A 20194-nucleotide genomic window follows, 5' to 3' on the forward strand; every position below is an offset into this window, starting at 1 on the left:
AAAAAAAAACTTATATGTTTCAGCTGTTCATATATTCCAGTCCTCATCAGTTACGAGGCAGGGCCTCCCTCACCAGACCAGCGTTCAAGCAATCCTCAATTACCCATGAGATGTCAATCAACTCAGGTCTTGTACAAAAGTAATATTTCCTGCCTGCTGAGAGCAGCTTTTTCCCTGGGCAAAAGTAATAACCCTCCGAGGTAGAGAGAAATCTGCAGGGCCCCCCACATTGTTTCTCCAAAGAACTAGTGCAACGGTAAATTCTCAGGGCTTAGGGGAAAAATCTCCCTAGTTGTTTTTCCAAAGAACCTAGACAAAAAGCCACATAAAGGAATTCATTGCACCACATTCACGCACACTCACCAAAACCAAAAACCAAACCCATCGCTGTGGAGTCGATTCTGTTACAGAGTAGAACTGTACTCCATAGGGTGTTCTTGGCTATAATCTTTATGCGAGCAGATCACCAGGCCTTTCTTCCGTGGCCCTGACGGATGGTTTAAATCTCCAACCTTTCAGTTAGTAGTCACGGGCAAACTATTTGCACCATCCAGAGGCCTACACACACTCACACACACATACCCGTTCACACTTACGTATATGTACACACACTCACACATGCGCACACACACACCCCCGAGGTGGAATTGACTTGTGGGTTCCTGTTCTCCACATGACGGAAGGCTTCATCTGACCATTTGAAATCTGAAAAGAATGAAAATTTGGAAGCAACACTGGAAATCTGAACAGAATTCACACTCCCTGAGGTGGGAGGACATTGTGCGGGAACCCATTCGCATGTCAGAAGCCCACATGTGCCATTGGCCCTCAAGCTCAGTGACTCACAGGTTGCTGAGAGTCGTTGGTGCGAAAGGACTGCCCAGGCATCTGGTGACCACAAAGCGTTCTGCCCCCGAGCTGTTGCTCATGCGGTAATACGCTGAAACAGCTCAGAATCCCATTCTGGACTCAGAGCTATGTATCCTGGCTGCCTCTTTCCATTCACCCCTACATCCACCCACTACATCCTCTCAGCTTTACCTGCTAGATATCACTCCCTCCCACCCCCGTCTCTCCACCTCCACCACCTCCGTCCTGGGCTCGGCCACAAACATCCTTTGGCTAAAGGATGTACAACGTCCTCCCGGCATCCTCCCTGGCTCCCCTCCAATCTCTTCCCTTCTGAGCAGCCTGAGCAATCACTTCCAAGTGCAAAGCTTATCACCCAGCTCCTCTGCTTAAACCCACACACGGTTTCCACTGAGGCTGTATTAGCACCAAAGCCTTAACTCATCCCCTAAGGTGCTGTAACGTCTGCCCCAGCTCACCTCTCACTCTTATCCCACATCCTCTCTCTCTCCCTCCCTCTATGCAATTCAGGTACATTGCCTTTTTTTTTTTTTTTTTTTAACAGTTACAGAGTTTTCTTGTTTTAATTTTTTATTGTACTTTAGATGAAGGTTTACACAAACTAGTTTTCATTAAATATTGGTTAACAACCTCACGACATGTCAGCACTCTCCCTTCTCAACCTTGGGTTTCCTATTTTACCAGCTTTCCTGTTCCCTCCTGCTTCCCAGTCCCTGCCCCTAGGCTGATGCGCCCCTTTAGTCTCCTTTTTGTTTTATGGTCCTGTCCAATCTTTGGCTGAAGGGTGAACCTCAGGAGTGACCTCATTACTGAGCTAAAAGGGTGTCTGGGGGCCATACTCTCAGGGTTTCTCCAGTCTCTGTCAGGCCAGCAATTCTGGTCTTTCTTTCTGAGTTAGAATTTTGTTCTACATTTTTCTCCAGCTCTGTCTGGGACCCTCTACTGTGATCCTTGTCAGAGCAGTCAGTGGTGGTAGCCGGGCACCATCTAGTTGTACTGGACTCAGTCAGGTGGAGGCTGTGGTAGATATGGTCCATTTGTCTTTTTTTTTAATTAATTAATTTCTTCAAATATGCCCTGCTCCATCCTGCCTCAGGGCTCTCAGGGCTTTTGCACAGCCATTCCCCCTGACTTTGCTTATGGTTAACACCTATGCATCCTTCATATCTCAGTTATAATGCCACCTCCTCTGGGAAGCCTTCCCCAAATTCCACTGCTGCTGCTGTTGTAAGCTGCCTTCAAGGCAGCGCAAACTCATGACAACCCCATGTATAACTGAACGAAACATTGTCCAGTCCTGTGCCATCATCACAATTGTTGTTATCTTTGAACCCATCGTTGCAGCCACCATGTCAGTGTATCTCATAGAGGGGCTCCCTCTTTTTCCCTGAGCCTTTACTTTACCAAACACGATGTCCTTATCTTGCAATTGGTTTTTCCTGATGACGTGTGCAAAGTAAGCAAGACAAAGTCTCACCATCCTCTCTTCTAAGTAGCATTCTGGCTGTACTTCCAAGCCGGATCCGTTCATTTGTCTCGCAGTCCACAGTATATTCAGTATTTTTTGCCAATTCCACAATTCAAATGTGTCAATTCTCTTTTGATCTTCCTTTTTCATTGTTTAGCTTTTGCATGCATGTGAGACGACTGAAAAGACCACGGCTTGGGTCAGGTGCATCTTAGTCATAAAAACGACATCTTGGATTTTTTAACACTCTGCTGTTTTTGTGAGATGCTGTTGAGTTGATTTTGACTCATAGCAGCCCATGTGATGGAGCAGAACTACCCCATAGGGCTTTCTAGGGTGTAATCTTTATAGGAGCCAGGTTCGTATCCCACGGAGCCACTAACCTTTTGGTTAGCAGCTGAGCACTTAGCCACTGCACCACCAGGTCTCTCTTTTTTTGAACACTTTAAAGAGGTCTTTTGCAACAGACTTCCCCAACGCATTACATTATTTTATTTTTTGACCGCTGCTTTCATGGACATTAATTGTTGACCTAAGTAGAATGAAATTCTTACAACTTCAATTTCTTCACCATTTATCATGATGTTGTTTATTGGTTCAGTTATGAGGATTTTCGTTTTCTTTACGTTGAGGTGTAATCCATACTGAAGGTTGAGGTCTTTGATCTTCATCATTAAGCTATTCAAGTTCTCTTCACTTTCAGTAGGCAAAGTTGTGTCATCTGCGTCCTGCAGGTTGTTAATGAGTCTTCCTCCAATCCTGATGCCACATTCCCCGCAAGTCCCCAGGGCCACAGGTGGTGTTTTCCATAAATGGTCATAGCAATATTACCCATCGCATGTGCTATTCCAGAACCTAACCCCTCCCCAAGTTCTGGAGTTTACTTCTCCTCCTCTTGAACTAGAGAGGGACTCTGTAACTGCCTCTAGGGAAAGAATGCGATGGAAGTGACTGTGTGATCTCTGAGGCTAAGTCATAAAAGGTGATATGACTTTTGCCTGGCTCTCTGTCTTTGGACCCTTGTTCTTGGAACCCAGTTGCCATATTGGGAGGAAGCTCAAACTGCCTGGAGAGGTCACATGTCAGAGTTCCAGGCAATATCTCCAGCTAAGGTGTCAGCCTACACCTCACTTCTGAGTATGCAAACCTGCAGATAGGTCCAACTGCCAACCTCCAGCCACCCCAACTGACATCGAGGGGAGCAGGGATAAGCCATCCCTGCCAAGCCTGGCCAAACTGCAGATTACTGGTGAGCAAAATAAAATGGTGTTGTCATTTTTAAGCCTCTAAGTCTTGGATCCATCACCCATCTGTCAGTTCGTTATGCTGTGGTGGCTTGCATGTTGCTACTATACTGGAAGCTATGCCACCAGTATTTCAAATACCAGCAGGGTGACCCATGGGGGAGAGGTTTCAGTGGAGCTTCCAGACTAAGATAGACTACGAAGAAAGGCCTGGCAATCTACTGCCAAAAATTGGCCAATGAAAACCTTATGGAGCACAACAGAATATTATCCAATATATTGCTGGAAGATTAGCCCAAACATACCAACTATCATGAAGATGGCACAGGACTTGACAACATTTTGTTCTGTTATAATAAGGTCACTATGGCTTGGAGCAACAAAAAAACAAGTCTCAGGGCAGTTTGTTATGCAGACACAGTAGCTGGAACACACTTGTACCTTGTCTTTGAAGCATTTGTTATACTTGAAACTTCACATTTGTTTTTGTGATTATTTGATTCATATCTACCTATCCTAAAACACAGGAAGCTCTGTGAGGGCAAGAATAGTGTTACTTTTTGTCCACTATTATTGGGTATGGGACCTTCAAACCCTCACCAGATGACCTAATCAGAGTCCTTTGGCCTAGAACATTCCCTGGTAGTAAGGTTGGGAACTGAGTCTCTGTCTCAGTTTCTTCTTCTTTATCAGGGAATCTTCTTTCATGTTCTGGGTACCCAGTCTGCTTACTACTTAAGTGCGTGTGTCACATGGCATGTGGCTAGCTCCACTTTTATACCTGATCCCGGCAGGAGGGATGCATGCAGACCATCGTACCTATATCAGCTGCTACAGGGAGTGATCCATGGCCATGGAAGAATGACGCCTAATGTTGAAGCTGACCTTGCTCTGCCTCTTCTCTGTGTGAGTAAAGTGCTGTTCCACCCAATGCCTGTGTGTGAGTCATGTCTTTCTTGGTGACCCCGGGCCTTGTTTTAACAACCATTCTATACCTGACACCTAACACCACCTGGAAAATGATGCATACACCACCTATTTATTCTCAGCTTTCCTGCACCTCTTTACATACTAAAAGAAAAATAATATTTGGTCATTCATTGAATATTCACTCAGTAAATGCTTGTTGATGAAACTCTGTATCAGGCATTTGTGTTAGAGACAAAACACAAAATGAAGACGATGCACAAGGGACTGTGGGAGGCCAAAGGAGGGGTCAGAGGAAGCTTCCTGAGACAGGGGACATTTGAGATGTGTTTTGAAGGATGTGTAGGAGTTTTCTGGGTGACAAAGAGACAAAACATGACTCCTGGCAAAGGGAATGGTGTGTGCTGATGTATGGGGCCAGGAAGCAGCCTGGCTGGACAAAGAATTGTGGGAAGTTCTTCACACATAAAGTACAATTTGCTTGGGTGGAAAATTCTGCAAAAAAAAAAGTTGGTAGGGGCCAGATTCTGACGATGTTAAGGGGTAGGTGGTTTGATTTCATCTCAGGAAAAATAAGAAGACCTCACGGGTTTGGCAGCAGTGGTGGAAGGATCTTGGCTCTTGATAGAGATGGGGCTGGGAAAACCAATGAAGCTTCTGAACTGGTCCAGAGGGAGGTGATGGGACCAGGACAAGAGAAGTGAGGATAGGAGGAGTGGGACTAAGCCAAGGGCTATTTAGCAAACATTCACTGTACAGGGCCTTTTATTTGGATGCTGCGTGTCTTTATCCCACGGTCACACCAACCCTATAAAGCTGTTGTGTTAGTTGCTGTCAAGTCAACCCCAACTCATGGTGACCCCATACATGCAGAGAACTGCTCCATAGGGTTGTCAAGGTTGTGACCTTTCAGCAGCAGATCACCAGGCCTTTCTTCCGAGGAGCCTCTGGGTTGGTTTGAACCTCCAACGTTTTGGCTACTAGTCCAGCACTCAACCGTTTGCAGCACACAGGGATTGGCAAACTTCTTCCATAAAGGAACAGATGTTCAATATTTCAGTCTCTGCGGGTCTTAGGGCCTCTGTCGCAACTACTCAATTGTGAGTTGTAGCCACAGACGATGGGTAAATGAGCGGACATGGTAGTGTTCCAATAAAACTCTTATTTATGGATGCTGACATTTTAATTTTATAAAATTAAATTTTCATGTGCCATAAAATACACTTTTTCCTGAGATTTTTTTCCCCCAGCTATTTAAAAATGTAAAAACCACTCTTAGCTTGAGGGACGTACAGAACAGATGCTGGGTCTCGGTTTATTCACCTCGGCACCTCGGCACCTCGGCCATTAAGCGCTATTTCATGTTTAGGGGTACAACGCAGATTCCCCAACGAGAGCCCCGCCCCTCCTCGCAGCACTAGCCCTAGCCCCGGGGCGGAGCGTGCGCATGCGCGGCCGGAGCTCGGGCTGGGGGGGCGGGGCGGGCCGCTGCTCCGACTTCCAACATGGCGCACGCTGCTGGCGGTGGTGGCGGTGGCAGCGGCGGCGGTGGCCACCCCGCGGGCCGGGGGCTGAGCGGCGCCCGCTGGGGCCGTTCGGCCTCCGCGGGCCACGAGAAGCTGCCGGTGCACGTGAGTGGCGTCCGCCCTCCCTCGGGGACCCTGTTCTCCGGCCCCCGCAGGCCGGCGCCCCTCACCCCGGCCCCGCCCGGTCCTGGCCCCCGCCCCTTCTTGGCCTCCCCTCCGCGGCCCCGGACCCCGGAACCCCGACCTTTCATCTCAGCCCCGCACAGGTCCGGCCTGCCCACCTCCCGTCGGGGACTCCCGACTTCTGTCCCCTTCCTCCGCTGACCCTGGCCCCCCGGGACCCTCCGCTTCCCCGCAGGTGGAGGACGCCCTCACCTACCTGGACCAGGTGAAGATCCGCTTCGGCAGCGACCCTGCCACTTACAACGGTTTTCTGGAGATCATGAAGGAGTTCAAAAGCCAGAGGTACCCGCGGGGCCCCTCCCCACCCCCGAGGGCCGCGCTGGGCCCCGAACCGGGCTGATCAGGGTGAGAGACCCCTTCCCGGTTGCTGCCCCTCAGCTGAATGACCTTGAGCATGTCGTTGAACCTCTGTGAGCCTCCGTTTCTTGTTCTAATGTTGGGATGGATCGTACCCACCTTGTGGAACTGTGGTGGGGATTCTTGGAAGCAGGGCTGGAATTAGGGGAGATAAGGTCAGACAAATGCAAAGTTGGATCCTGCGTTTATTTAAAACGTTGGCTTTAAATAACTTTTGTTCCTTAAGGAATTTTTTTGCCTAAATTTTTTCTTGCAAGCATTGCATTACAGTGTTTTTCGTTTTGATGATTGAGTGCCCCTCCCCTTTAAATTTTGTATCCAAATTGAGTGCCTCCCTTGCCTCCCCTAGACCCTGTCCTGCTTGGAAATAATGTGCATAAAGCCTTTAGTGAGGGACCTGCCACAGGGAAAGTGTTTAAAGACATTAGCTCTTTTTCTAGGCAGAATCAGGAAGGTTTCAGATAAATGGGGAATCTCAGGATCTTGGCCTCAGGATCAGGGCTTGGAGTGGGCAAGGGGCTTGCCCACACGCACCTTAGGGACAGAGGCCAAGTTAGAACTCAGACCCCCCAACCCTTAAATTCTTGCTTGTCACAGGCCCACCTACATGCTCCACTCTCTTAGGAAATATGGCAGGGCTGGTTTTGAGGGTCCCTGGACGGCACAAACGGTTTGCACTTGACTGCACATCCAAAGTTTGGTGGTTCGAACTTACCCAGTGGCACAGTGGAAGAGAGGCCTGTCAGTCTGCTTCCATGAAGATTGTCGGTGGTGGTGTGAGGTGCTGTCAAGTTGATTTTGACATATAGTGATCCTGTGTGATGGTAGATCTGCTCCTGTAGGCTGTAATCTTCACAGGAGCAGATCGCCAGGTCTTTATTACAGTTAAGAAGACCCCATGGAGCAGTTTTGTTTTGTCACACATGGGGTCTCCATGAGTTGGAATTGACTCAGTGGCAATGAGTTTGGGTACCCCCCCCCCCCCGGTTTCCTTCTACGAAGTAGCGTCAGCCCTGTGCTGGGACTACAGTAATGACAAAGCCCCCCTTTCCCCTCTCATTTGTATGCATTCCTGATACTTGCAAGGTTTTGGGTGTTGATACATTGCAGTGAGTTGCTTGGATCAAAACCTGCGTCATGGGTGATCCTAACTCATACAAAGTGACAGACTTTATCACCTCGCGTGGAGGGGGTTGGCCTCTCGCCACCTCTTGGAGTCCAAGCCCTGCATTTAGAGCTTCTGACATTTTCAGGAGTTGCTAGGTGGTGCAAATGGTTAAATACTCAGCCAGTTACCAAAAGATAGGAGATTCACATCCATTCAAAGGCACCTTGGAAGGAAGCCCTGGAGCACAGCTCTACCCTGACACACATGGAGTTGCTGTGGGTTGGAGTCGACTTGATGGCAGCTGGTTCGGTGCCTTGGTTTTGACAGTTTTCGGAACTGAGCACACATTATTGAAGTATTTTGGGAGCCATGCTGGGGAAATATTCAGCGGTTCTCAGGAAGAGGGTGTGGGGAGCCCAGGCCTCGCTGCTCTGAACAGACATGGTTGTTGTTATTGTTGGGTGCTCTTGAGTCGATTCCAATTCTCAGCGACCACAGGTGATGGAGTAGAACTGTCAGAGTAGAAAACCATAGCGTTTTCTTGGCCATGGTCTTTACAGGAGCAGATCACCAGGCCTTTCTCCCGTGGAGCTGCTGGGCGGGTTTGAACCACCAACCACCTTTTGGTTAGCAGCCAAGCACTTAACCGTTGCGCCACCAATGCTCTTTCCTCGCTACTGTGGAAATAGATCACTGGCTGTAGAATCATGCAGCAGATGAGTATATTTTAGGTCGCTTTGTTGCCAGTCAGAAAGCTCCATTACGTGGTACTGTGGAGAGAGTCGGAAATAGGTTTTGCTTTTGATTTGTTCCCCAAGACCCTCTTGTCCACTTGTGTCCCTCTTTGTCCTAGCATCGACACTCCCGGGGTCATCAGACGTGTGTCTCAGCTCTTTCACGAGCACCCCGACCTCATCGTTGGATTCAACGCATTCCTCCCCCTGGGATACAGGATTGATATCCCCAAGAACGGCAAATTAAACATACAGTCACCACTGGCGAACCAGGTAGGCCGCCGCTGGGCGTCAGTTACCTGAATGGGTGTTTGCGCTGTGTGTCCTGGGACCTGGCCGGAGGGGGCAGGGCGGTATTTCTTTGCTGGAAGCCACGTGAGATCTGGTCTTTTTAAAGCCAGACTGCTGATTTCTGGCACGAATCAAACTAGATCAAAACGCCTCCACAGGCAGCCCCTGAATCCCAAGTGGGTCTGCCTGAAGAGTTTATATCACATGCGTCGAGGAAGCCTGCTCCTACCCCAGAATTTTCCTCGAAGTCAGAATAACTGCATCCTGTGATCTCACTTACACGAAATATCTAGGCTAGGCATAGGATATTGTTAGTTGCTGTCCAGTTGACTCTGACTCACAGTGACCCTTGTGTGTCAGAGTAGAGCTGCTGCGTAGGATTTTCAAGGCTGTGACCTTTTGGAATCAGATTGCCATCCCTGTTTTCTGAGGCACCACTGGGTGGGTTTGAACTGCCAGTCTTTTGGTTAACAGTTTTGCGCCACCCAGGGACCACCAAGGTGTATGGTTAATAGTGGTGAACAGGGGCGGGAGGGACGGGGAGAGGGGAACAGTTGTTTAGGAAGCAGTGAGTTTCCGTCTGTGATGATAGAAGGTTTGGCAACAGATAGGGGTGATGGTTGGCACCACCAGCTTGTACACATGGAAAACAATGAATCGGCAAGTGTTATGTTTCTTGAATTTTTACCAAAATTAAAAAAAATACCAACAATTATGGCATCAGCAGGGGCGAAGGTCTTGGCAAGAGGCTTTCCCTGGGAGCATTCCAGGCAGGCCTGTCCACGTACCTGGGCAGATACTCACCTGTGTCTGACAGATCTTGGTGGTGCCAGTAAGGTGGCTGAGAGGAGCGCGCGAAGAGCTGTTTTCATTGTGTTTTATTTCAGTGCTGGGGGACGTTGGCTCAGATCAACCTTTACGCCTCCCCCATGCTCACGGCTTCCTTGTGTTCCTTCTCTGGTGACAGGAAGCTGCCCCCTCTTCTTCTGTAGCCCCTTCTTGTTTGAGCTCATCACGATATTGTTAGTTGCCATCTAGTCGGTTCCAACTTACGGCGGCCCTGTGTGTTACCGAGTGAATTTGCTCCGTAGGGTTTTCTTGGCTATAACCTTGGCAGAAGCAGATCGCGAGGCATGTCTTCTGCAGTGCCACTGGGTGAGTTCAGTCTGCCAACCACTAGGTTAGTAGTTGAGCACAAACTGTTTGTGCCATCCAGGGACCCAAGCTCACCAGACCCTCTGAGAAAAAGAAACCTTACCTGAGCTTTGTGTTTGTAGGGTGATCTTGTATTTTTCTCTAAGTCAGTTTGTCAGCTTTGGAACGGTTGACAAGGAATGACAGAACATCACTCCTTGCTGTGGGGGCCAACCAGCGCACTGATAGGAGCAGTGTTCCTGCCCACCACCCACTTGACGCCGGTAGACCAAACCAAACCTGTTGCCAACAAGTTGATTCTGACTTATGGCGACCCCATGTGAGTCAGAGTAGTACTACTCCACAGAATGTTCTTGGCTGTAATCTTTACGGAAGCAGATCTCTGGTACTTACTTTGTTCGAGCTGCTATGGGTTCAAACCACTAACCTGTAGGTTAACAGCCAAGTGCTTAACCACTGTACCACCAGGGTTCCTTTGGAAATGATATTGCATCGCCCAACACTGACACAGGGCTTTAGATGTGATGAACTGTTCTCACGTACATCACTGCACACGAGCTTGACCCTGCCCTGTTTTGCCGATTAATCCCAACAAGCTTTTAGCAACTGGAGGCCTCGGCTCCACTCCTGGATCTGGGAGCTCCATTTGCAGGTGTGAAATGAAGGCTCTTTGGAGGTGACACCTGTGTGTTTTTGGGTTTCTTTTGAACATGGAGATGAACCCTGGGCTTTACGGGGCAACATGCTGACGGCAGGGCCTGCCTTAAGAAGAAAAAAACAGAGTCTACCCACCAGGCCCTGAGGAGGGAGGCTGACCATTGCCACAGCGCCTGCCTCTCACTGTTCTTTTTCCGAACCCTTTCTCCTCAGTTTACAAGGCACTTGGCAAGCCCCTCCATTGAAAGAAACACCTATGCAGTGCTTCCTGCAGCTGATTTTTACCTTCCCAGCTCAAATCCTCTGGAGTCCCTGGGTGGAGCAAACAGTTAAGTGCTCAGCTACTAAAGGTTGGTGGTTCGCACCCACCCAGAGGCACCATGGGAGAAAGTCCTGGTGACCTACTTCCATGAAGATTACAGCCAAGAGCACCCAGTGGAGCACAGTTGTACTCTGTAAGACGCGAGGTCGCCGTGAGTCAGAATCCACTCGGCTGCAAATGGTGCGGTGGTTTGTTTCTGTTTTTATTTTTTTTTTTCCTCAAATCCTAGGGGCGGGGACTGCAGGGAATGGAGGAACTGGTTTGCCTAGACCAGCTGTTTTCACTTAGGGGCATTTTTGCCCCCAGGGTACACCTGACAGTGTCTGCAGAGGTTCAGGTTTGTCACTACTAGGAAGGTGCTAACTGGCGTCTAGAAAACCCTATAGAGCAGTTCTACCTCGTAACACATGGGGCTGCCATGAGTCGTAATCAACGGAAACAGGTTTGGTTTAGAGGCCCTTGATTGGCACAAATGGAGAAAAGACCTGTCAGTCTGCTTTCATAAAGATTACAGCTAAAAAACCCCATGAGGCAGTTCTACTGTGACATGGGGTCACTGAGTCAGAATTGACTCAACGGCACACAAGGATAACAGCACTTGCTAAGAAAGATCAGGAGTCAGGAGACCGCAGTTGATCTCCATGTGTGAAAACTGCCTTCCTGTGCTCCTGACTGCGGGGGTGACTTGCTGGGAGCTGGGACCTGACAGGAATGCACACTGATACTGGGAGATGATGCTTCCTTTAGTAGCCACAGGCCCTGCCTTTCCACACCTTGGAGGGCTTTCGTACGGGGGAGAGACCAGACACAATCTGGTCTCCCTCCAGGTGGCTTAGATGAGGATAGTTGTTGTGGATGGAATTGTGTTCCCTAAAAATATGTAATGGAATCCTCATCCTTAAACCTGTGGATGAGTTTTCTTTGTTAATGGGCCATGTCAGTGCAGAGCAGGTCTTAAACCTAATCACTTTTGAGCTGTAAAAAGAGCAGGTTAGAAGGAAACAAGCAAGCACAAATGGGCAAAGATAGATACCCTGTGGATTGACAAGGAACATGGATAAGAACACTGGTGAAGCCAGAACAAGGATCTTCCCCCAGACCTGACAGAGCCTTCTGGAGCTGGTGCCTTGGAATTCAGACTTAGAGCCTCCTGAGCTGTGAGAAAAGAAATTTCTGTTTGTGGTATTTCTGTTATAGCAGCAATGGAGAACTAAGACAACAGTCCATTGACGTGAAGAAAGGTTTTATGGGAGCATCCATTAGATACCTACTCTGGAATCTTCCCCCAGCCTGGAGGCAGCCTTTTCTAGCAAGGGTGCTTCCATCCACAGTCAGAGAGGAGCTTTCCCTCTTGGCAGCCCCACTTTGAGCCTACCTGGTGGCAGGTGGTGTGTACGGATCCAGCCTGGTTTCCTGGCCTGCATCCCAGCAGCCCAGTTGTTACCTGCGTGGCTTCACCATAGGCACAAACGAGGTGTCTCTCCAGGTTCCAGCCACCTAAACACTTGTGACGCTGCCACTTGCAGAGGTTTGCGTGCTTTTCTTAATGGTTTTTCTGGTATGGTTGTTTCGAAGTAGAGTTTCGATTTTTTTTTTTTTTAATTTCATTCCTTTATAAATCCTGTCAACTACAGACGGAAGAATGGCTCTTAAAAGCTGGGGAAGATGAATAAGAGGGCCTCTGCCTGTGAGGAGCCTTCAGTACAGAACTTTCTGACCTCGGCACTGGAAACATCTAGTTTGGGATCATTCTCTGGGGTGGGGACCATCCCGTGCACTGTAGGATGTTGAGCAGCATCCCTGGTCTCCACCCACTCCATGCCAGTAGCAACCCCCTGGGGGCGTAGTTGCATCCAGCTGAAGACAGCTGGTCTACGGTATGGGGGAAGGCAGGTGGACGTGTGCTATACGTGAGAGTTGTTGCCAGCAGAGGGTCAGGAGCTCAGAGGGAGGTGCCTTCTCTTGCTGGGGTTGTGGTAGAGGGGGGACTCAGCTCATGACCTTGCGAGTCAGTGTCATTTTGGATCTGGTCATTTGGGCCACAGAGAGGCCCCCTTCCCACCTCAGCTGTCCTCATACCATCCTGTTGGTAAGCTGGAAAATGAATGAAAACCCCTTGCTTCTCACTTGTTTCTATCCCCCAGCAGCTGCAAGTCCATCAGGTTGGCAGGACCCTCATCTGTCATGTTTACAGCTGTGTCTCCGTTCCCGGGACAGTGCCGGGGTGCTGGACACATTTGTGGGGCAGGAGACCAGGTGTTGGCTGCATAAAGGCAGGTCTCTGCTCCTGGATCCTCCTCAGGGTGGCCTGCCTCCTGGAGCTGCCCCTGGATGGTGAGCTGGCTTAGCAGCCGTGTGGACATAGATGAACTTTTTGGTTAAGCGTTCAACTGTTAGCCAGAAGATTGGTGGTTCAAACAAACCCACCCAGAGGCATTGCAAAAGACAGGCCTTCCGAAAGGCCACAGCCCTGAAGGTCTTATGGAGCACAGTTCTACTCTGCACACATGGGGTCACCGTGAGTCGGATATGACAAAAAGAGTATAGCTTACAACATAAAAGGGGCTCACTTACATTCAAACTCACGGTAACCCATTTGGTACAGAGTAGAACTGCTCCGTAGGGTTTTCTTGGCTATAATTTTTATGGGAGCGCATCACCAAGCCTTTCTTCCATGGTGCTGCTGGAAGGGCTTGAACCACTAATCTTTAAGTGCTATGAGTTGAAATCGACTCAGTGGCAACTGGTTTGATTTGGTTACATTCAGAGTGAGGCCCAGCACCTTCTCTCTGGGGAGAATCATTTGGAAATTCTGTCAGTCCCTGAGTACATCAGTTCCCGCATCTGAGTCTCATTCTCTAGTGGAGCATACCGGCCTCTGCTGCGCCAGGCCCTGGCTGAAGCCAAGTCCCCACTCAGGGCACGTGCACAGCCAGGTCAGGGCTGGGATGAGGAGCAGATGTGAAAGGAGTGCAGTGACCACAGTGCTGTAAACACAGACTCAGGGAAGGGCAGGGAGGACAAGGAGGCCAGGGCAGGGCCTGGGGAGGTGTCCGGGGCAGGCACACAGGGAGGGTGGAGCTAGGCCTGCGTCTCAGGGAGAAGATCCCTGTGGGACTGCAGAGGCCTGAGGGGATGAACCAGGAGACTGTAGGGCCAGGAGAGGAGCGTCGAGGGAGCTATGGAGGGTTTTGGAAAGGGCCTCTGTAGCTGCTATGCTGAGAACAGGACAGAGAGGAAGCCATGGTCCAGGGAGGGCCCGAGTGATCCGGGCAGAGTGGACGACACTGGAGGGTGGGGTACAGGCAGAGAGGAAAGGACAGTTGTTCTGGAAGGTTTAGAGAGGGCTAGGCAAACTACTGCCCAAGGACCAATGCTTGCCTGGCTTTGTAAGGCCAGTGGCTTTATGTTTTTCAGTGGTTACATTAAAAAATTTTTTTATTTAGATAAAATTTCTTTAACAAAATGATCCATTATGGCCCTTTGAAAGTGCATAATTCAGTGGGTTTTAGTCCATTCACAGTGTTGCAACCACCACCTCTATCTAGCTCCAGAACATTCTCACCACCCCCAAACAGAAACTCCCTACCAGTTGGCAGTTGTTCCTCATTCTTCTCTCCCTCAGGTCTTGGTAACCTTGAACCTGCTTTTGTCTCTGCATTTGCCTGTTCTCAATATTTCACATAAGTAACATCATACAGTGTTTGTGCTTTTGTGACTGGCTTCTCACTGAGCATAGTATTGTCAAGGTTCAGCCATGTCATAGCGTGTATTAGGACCTCATTTCTCTTAATGGCTGGATAATATTCCGTTGTGTGGATGGAACACATTGTATTTACCCATTCACCTACCGATGGCCCCTTAGGTTGTCTCCACCTTTTGGCTGTAGTGAATAATGCTGCAGTGAACGCCGGCATCTGTGTATTGTTTGAGTTTCTCTTCTCATTCGTCTTGGGTAGAGAACTTGGGTAAGTTCTCTGCTTAACTTTTGGAGGAACCACCACACAGTTTTCCACAGTGAGTGTACCGTCTTATGTTCCCACTAGCAGTGGATGAGGGCTCCTATTTCTCCGCATCCTTGACAACACTGGTTGTTTCGGTGTTTTTTTCTTTGTATAGCCGTCCTAGTGGGTGTGACGTGGAATCTCATTGTGTCTGTGGTTACGTTTTAGCAGAGTACGTATCTGATACCCTCGCTTTCGTCTCTCAGCCTGCCAAGCTAAAGTTCTCTGGTCTCGGGGTGCTTGTCTGTCTTGTCACTGTGGCTCACTCAGGGGCTCTGGAGGGACATATGGGACTCCAAGACGCCTCCTAGGAGTGATCTGCTCCCAGCGCTGCCTATCGTGGGAGGGTGGGGGTGTTACCCCGGAGCCGAGCGCAGAGCCTTCTCTGAAGCAAACTTGTCTCCAAGGCCGCCTCCCTCTCTCCCTCCCTGCCCTTTCCCCCTACCCGTGTGCACTAAAGGAATGCCAGCACAGACCCCTGGAGCCTTTGTGTCATGGGGTGACAGAAAGATATATCGGCATCCTGGCCGCTGCACCTGTAAACATGGCCTAGTTCGGACAAAGGGTCTTTGTCAGTGTTAGCAGTTAAATTCACATGAGGTCATCCTTATAGGGTGAGGCCTAATCCTAATCCCTTGTGAGCCGAGTCTTACAAAAGGAGAGGACAGACACGGAGACAGTCATTCACAGGAGGGGAGGATAGACGCCATGTGATGACAGAGGTAGATGCATCTGCAAGCAGTAAGGGGACAGTTCCTCTCTGAAAGCTCCCAGAAGGAATCCACATGGCCGAGATCCTGACGCGGACCTGTAGCCTCACCACTGTTCTGTTCTCACAAGCCACCCATGTTATGGGATTTTGTTACAGCAGCTCCAGACACTAAGATGCTAAGCAATATAAGTAGCAGGAGCATCTCCAGAAAGTCCCAGAATGGACTCCACTGCTGAGGAGAAATGCTGGCACAGAGACTTTGGCTGCTTGGCGGGGGTCTTTGTATCTCCGCTTACTTGGCTCAGACTGTCCAGAGGCACCTGACTAGCTGAGCCACGTCATACTGGCCTCTGCCACGGCATGTGCTGGTGTCTGGGTGGAGCGAGGAGGCGGGTCTCCCAGTTCAGCCGGTCTTCCTCAGGTCATCAGAAGCGGATGCTTTGCCGGGCCACAGGGAGGAAAGAGAACAGGACTCCGTGTGTCCCACACCTGGTCCCCCACAGTGTGCACGATGCCCTGCTCCTTTCCAGACACCATCCCAGACAGGGAGCAGTGTCACATCCCACCATCACAGACTTTGTGTTCTCATCCGGTGGACAGACAACAGATTAAATGAGTAAAACATGTCACATGTAGGGACAATAAGTTCCATGGAGGAAAATAGAGCAAGGATGGGGTGGGGAGTGCTGGGAGAGCAGGGTAGTCATACCTTGACACAGGATGTCCCGGAAGGCTCATGGAGAAGGCAAAGACCTAAAGCTAAGCAGAAGAGGGGTTCTGACGCTGGAGACCAGGCACTGGGCACTGGGGACAGTGCAGCCCGCGTCCTGGCGGGGGTGGGGGCTGTATTCGGAGAATCTTGGCCATTGTTTCAGTTCAGAGACACGAGGGCACCTCCTGCAGGGTGGTCCTGTCCTGCCTCGAGGTGGAATTCCAGGGACACAGGAGAAAGGCGTGGGTTCCTTTTTCTCTTTCGTTTTTTATTTCTAGTGACAGGAAGGAGACCCTGGGTGGTGCAAACGGTTAAGCGCCCAACTACTAGCCCAAAGGTTGGAGGTTCGAGTCCACCTAGATGTGCCTCGGAAGAAAGGCCTGAAGATCTTCCGAAAGGTCACAGCCTTGAAAACGCTATGGAGCAGTTCTACTCTGCACACATGGAGTCGCCATGAGTCAGAACTGACTCAGTAGCAACTAACGACAAGTGACAGGCAAGTGTATAGGCAGAGGACATGCTGGGCGCTCAAGACCATCTCTTCCCTCTCAGGTGACTGCTTTTTGCTGCTTTCTCCATTAAGATGACCACCTTGTCCCAGTGTGTCCGGAATCAGCACTCAAAGTCCCATGTCCTAAGAATCCCTGTGATCCAGGACAGCCTGGACAGTGGGTCCCCCAACATCATCATTTTATAAAAAACCAGTTGCTGCGGGTCACCCCCAACTCATGTGCCCCCAGCGTGTGTGTCAGGGTAGAGCTGTGCTCTGTAGGGTTTCCAGTGACTGGTGGTTCAGGAGTAAAGCACCAGGCCTTTCTACCAAGTTGCTTCTGGGTGGACTTGAACCTCCAGCCATTCGGTTAGCAGCTGTGTTTGTTCCTGTTTGTACCACCAGGGACTCCCGTCGTTGTAATACATCCCAGCTCTTCCCAGCACTGCTAAAAGCAGGTGGTTTCATACTCACACTCCTGCTGAAGTCAGATCACAGACGACATGGGAAGAGCTTTTATAAACAGCTCCAGACGTAGCCCTGGAAAGGAGTCTGCATCCACTTTTTGTGTACGTGTTCCAGTTGCCAGTTTTTGAAAGTATAGAGTGAATTCAACACTCGTGTCCCTTCTGTAGCTGAGGAAGGACCTGGTGGAGGGGCGTTCATCAGAGCTGCCTGGGAACGTGCAGAAGCTCGTGATGCATGAAGCCGGCGTTGTGTTCCGTGTATGCGCCTAACCCTCTTCCCCCACCCCCAGGCCCCCAAAGCCAAAAAACCAAACCCATTGCCATCGGGTTGATTCCGACTCATAGTGATTCTGTGGGACAGGGTAGAACTGCTCCATAGGGTTTCCAAGGAATGGCTGGTGGATTTGAAGTGCCGACCTTTTGGTTAGCAGCCTGAGCTCTTAGCCACTGCACCACCAGGGCTCCCAGAAGCATCTAAAAGAACCTTGGCTGTGCATAACGTTTTGTCTGTTCTCGTACAGACAGCAACCGTGGGCTGGCAGTTTTCACAGTCCGTCTCCAGTGTTGGGCCTGAAGGTAACTTGTTGCTTTGTTCTTAGGAGAACTCACACAACCATAGCGACTATGCGGACGACTTCAAGCAGCAGGCGCTCTCTAAGGAGGACAAGCCCCAGGTACCCCTGGAGTCAGATTCTGTGGAGTTCAACAATGCCATCAGCTACGTGAACAAGATCAAGACTCGCTTCCTGGACCACCCGGAGATCTACCGGTCGTTCCTGGAGATACTGCACACTTACCAGGTGAGAAGCCACGCCATGCACTTGTGTGTGTGTGTTCCCGGCATCCTCTGATAACCAGGTACACTGAAACGGTTCAGATTTTCTTGTCTTGATTCCTGAAATTGTGTGAAATTCTGTTTGGATTTTATTTTAATGTGCCCCTTGAGGCATCTCCGTATTGGGAAGCAGGATTAGGAAACGCATGTTGTTGTTAGCTGCCTTCAAGTCGGTCCCCAACTCCTGGTGACCCCGTGCACAATGGAACAGAATGCCGCCTGGTCTTGTGCCAGCCGCATGATCTGCTGTGGATTGGGCTGCTGTGCCCCACGTGGTTTTCATCGGCTGATTTTCGTGAGTTGATCTTCAGGCGTTTCTTCCTGGTCTGTCCCAGTCTGGAAGCTCCGCTGAAACCTCTTCAGCATCCTAGCCACACACGAGCCTCACAGACAAATGGGTGGTGGCTGCGCATGAGGCGCACTGGGCAGGAGTTAAACCTGGCCCTCCCGCGTGGAAGGTGAGGCTTCTACCACTAAACCACCGCTGTTCCCTACGTCGAAGATCGGCACGTCCTAAAACATTGTAACTGCAGGTGGGGATAGGTATGACCGCTAAAAACAGCAGCATTGGCTTCGCCTTCTTATTGTTGTCCACTTAATGTCCTTGGTTACTAATCAGAAAGTTGGAGGTTCGTGTCCACCCAGAAGTACCTTGGAAGAAAGGCCTGACAATCTACTTCCGAAAAATCAGCCATTGAAAACCCTATGGAGGACAGTTGCGCTCTGCACGCATGGGATCGCTGTGAGTCAGGGTTGACTCAGTGGCAACTGGTTTATGGCTCATTTGCAGTATTCCCTGAATGGAGGAGTGGTTTTTGCCCCATTTGATTTGGCTCTCAAGGATACCGGTAACTCTTTGGGGGGCAGATGATCTTTTCCCTCTTAAGTAAGTGTCACGTGTGTTAGTGTGTAAAAACTAACCTGCATCTCCTGGGGGTGTACTGTGGCGGGGGTGGGGAAGGGGATGCTGAGGGTTCTCCCTGCATTCTTTGATGAAGTCACGGCCAGTGGGTCGAGGAGGGTTTCACCTGGCGGCCATGGAGTGCAAAATGAGTAACTGGGAGGGCCCTTGCTTTGTCATGTGCTTGAGTGTGATGTTAACTGGGGCAATTCCAGTGGCTGATTGAGGCTCCACTCGGTGGCTCCTGTTTATGCTCCTTCCCTTTACCCCACGGGTCTTGGTGACTGGTCTGTAGGTCCCACCCCCCTCCCCTTTCCCTCTCTTCTCTCCTAGGCCCAGCTCCAACTCCAGGCTCCCCACAGGCAGAACGTACCACTCACCCTGGGATCCCAGGGCCTGGTTCCCCCCGACCTTGTACTTAACCTTTGTATAGCCAGACTCCAGTGGCCCCACACTTCCCGTTCCCTGTGCTCATGAGCCCCCCCGAGGCTGGGCCAGGCCCCTTCTGTACCCCGGTACAGGCATGTTGGGGAGCAGAATCAAGGCACAGAAGCCCAGGATCATTCCCTATGGCGAGGGCCTAAGCCTGGGCAGTCAAAGGGGTCAGTGGGCAGTGAGCAGGCCATTGTGGGTGGCTGTTTGCGTGGTGGAGCCCGCAGGGCTTCTGTGCTCTGTGAACTGCCCCTCAGCCCCCTCCAAGGCGGGTGTCTGCACATCACGGACAGTGTCTGGGCTAATTTCTTCTTTTTCTTTCCGCCCACCGGCAGAAGGAGCAGCTGAGCACAAAGGGCCGGCCGTTCCGTGGCATGTCCGAGGAGGAGGTCTTCACAGAAGTGGCCAACCTCTTCCGGGGCCAGGAAGACCTGCTCTCCGAGTTTGGCCAGTTCCTGCCCGAGGCAAAGCGGTCCCTGGTGAGTACAGCGCCCACCCCACAGGCCGAATGCCCCCTACAGTGACTGGCCTTTGGCCAGGCTTGGTGGCCGTGGGGACACCCTGGCTCTCTCCTCTGATGCTACAGGGGTGCAGACACTTGGGCAGCTCCTCATAGGCTACAGGTGCCCCTCTGTCCAGATCAAGCCTGGGGTGTGGGGTGCTCAGGGGGCTGAGAGTGTCTTCCCGTGGAGATGGTGGGACTGAGCCATTCCGGCTCTGGCACTGCCTCCTAGGGCCACTAACCTACAGTGGCTTGTGACCACAACCCTGTGGGAAGGTATAGGAAGATAAGGCCCCT

At 50.5% G+C, this 20194-nt stretch overlaps 1 protein-coding gene across 4 annotated transcripts in view; it reads left to right on the plus strand.

Annotated features, from left to right (window-relative positions):
* Positions 1-6000: 6000 nt before the first annotated feature.
* Positions 6001-20194, plus strand: part of SIN3B (SIN3 transcription regulator family member B) — a 41054-nt gene continuing 26860 nt past the window's right edge. For 2 of the 4 annotated variants that reach the window (XM_049877328.1, XM_049877329.1), the window contains exons 1-5: positions 6001-6140; positions 6394-6500; positions 8537-8690; positions 17827-18027; positions 19731-19874. In XM_049877328.1, the coding sequence (XP_049733285.1) occupies positions 6015-6140; positions 6394-6500; positions 8537-8690; positions 17827-18027; positions 19731-19874 (732 nt within the window). In that variant the 5' untranslated portion in view covers positions 6001-6014. Of the gene's footprint in view, positions 6141-6393; positions 6501-8536; positions 8691-9834; positions 9864-10733; positions 10849-16552; positions 17486-17826; positions 18028-19730; positions 19875-20194 lie in introns of those variants that run through there. The other 2 variants (XM_049877330.1, XM_049877331.1) reach the window with 2 other exon arrangements.

Source organism: Elephas maximus, chromosome 3, assembly GCF_024166365.1.
Source record: "Elephas maximus indicus isolate mEleMax1 chromosome 3, mEleMax1 primary haplotype, whole genome shotgun sequence".
Lineage (NCBI taxonomy): Eukaryota > Metazoa > Chordata > Mammalia > Proboscidea > Elephantidae > Elephas > Elephas maximus.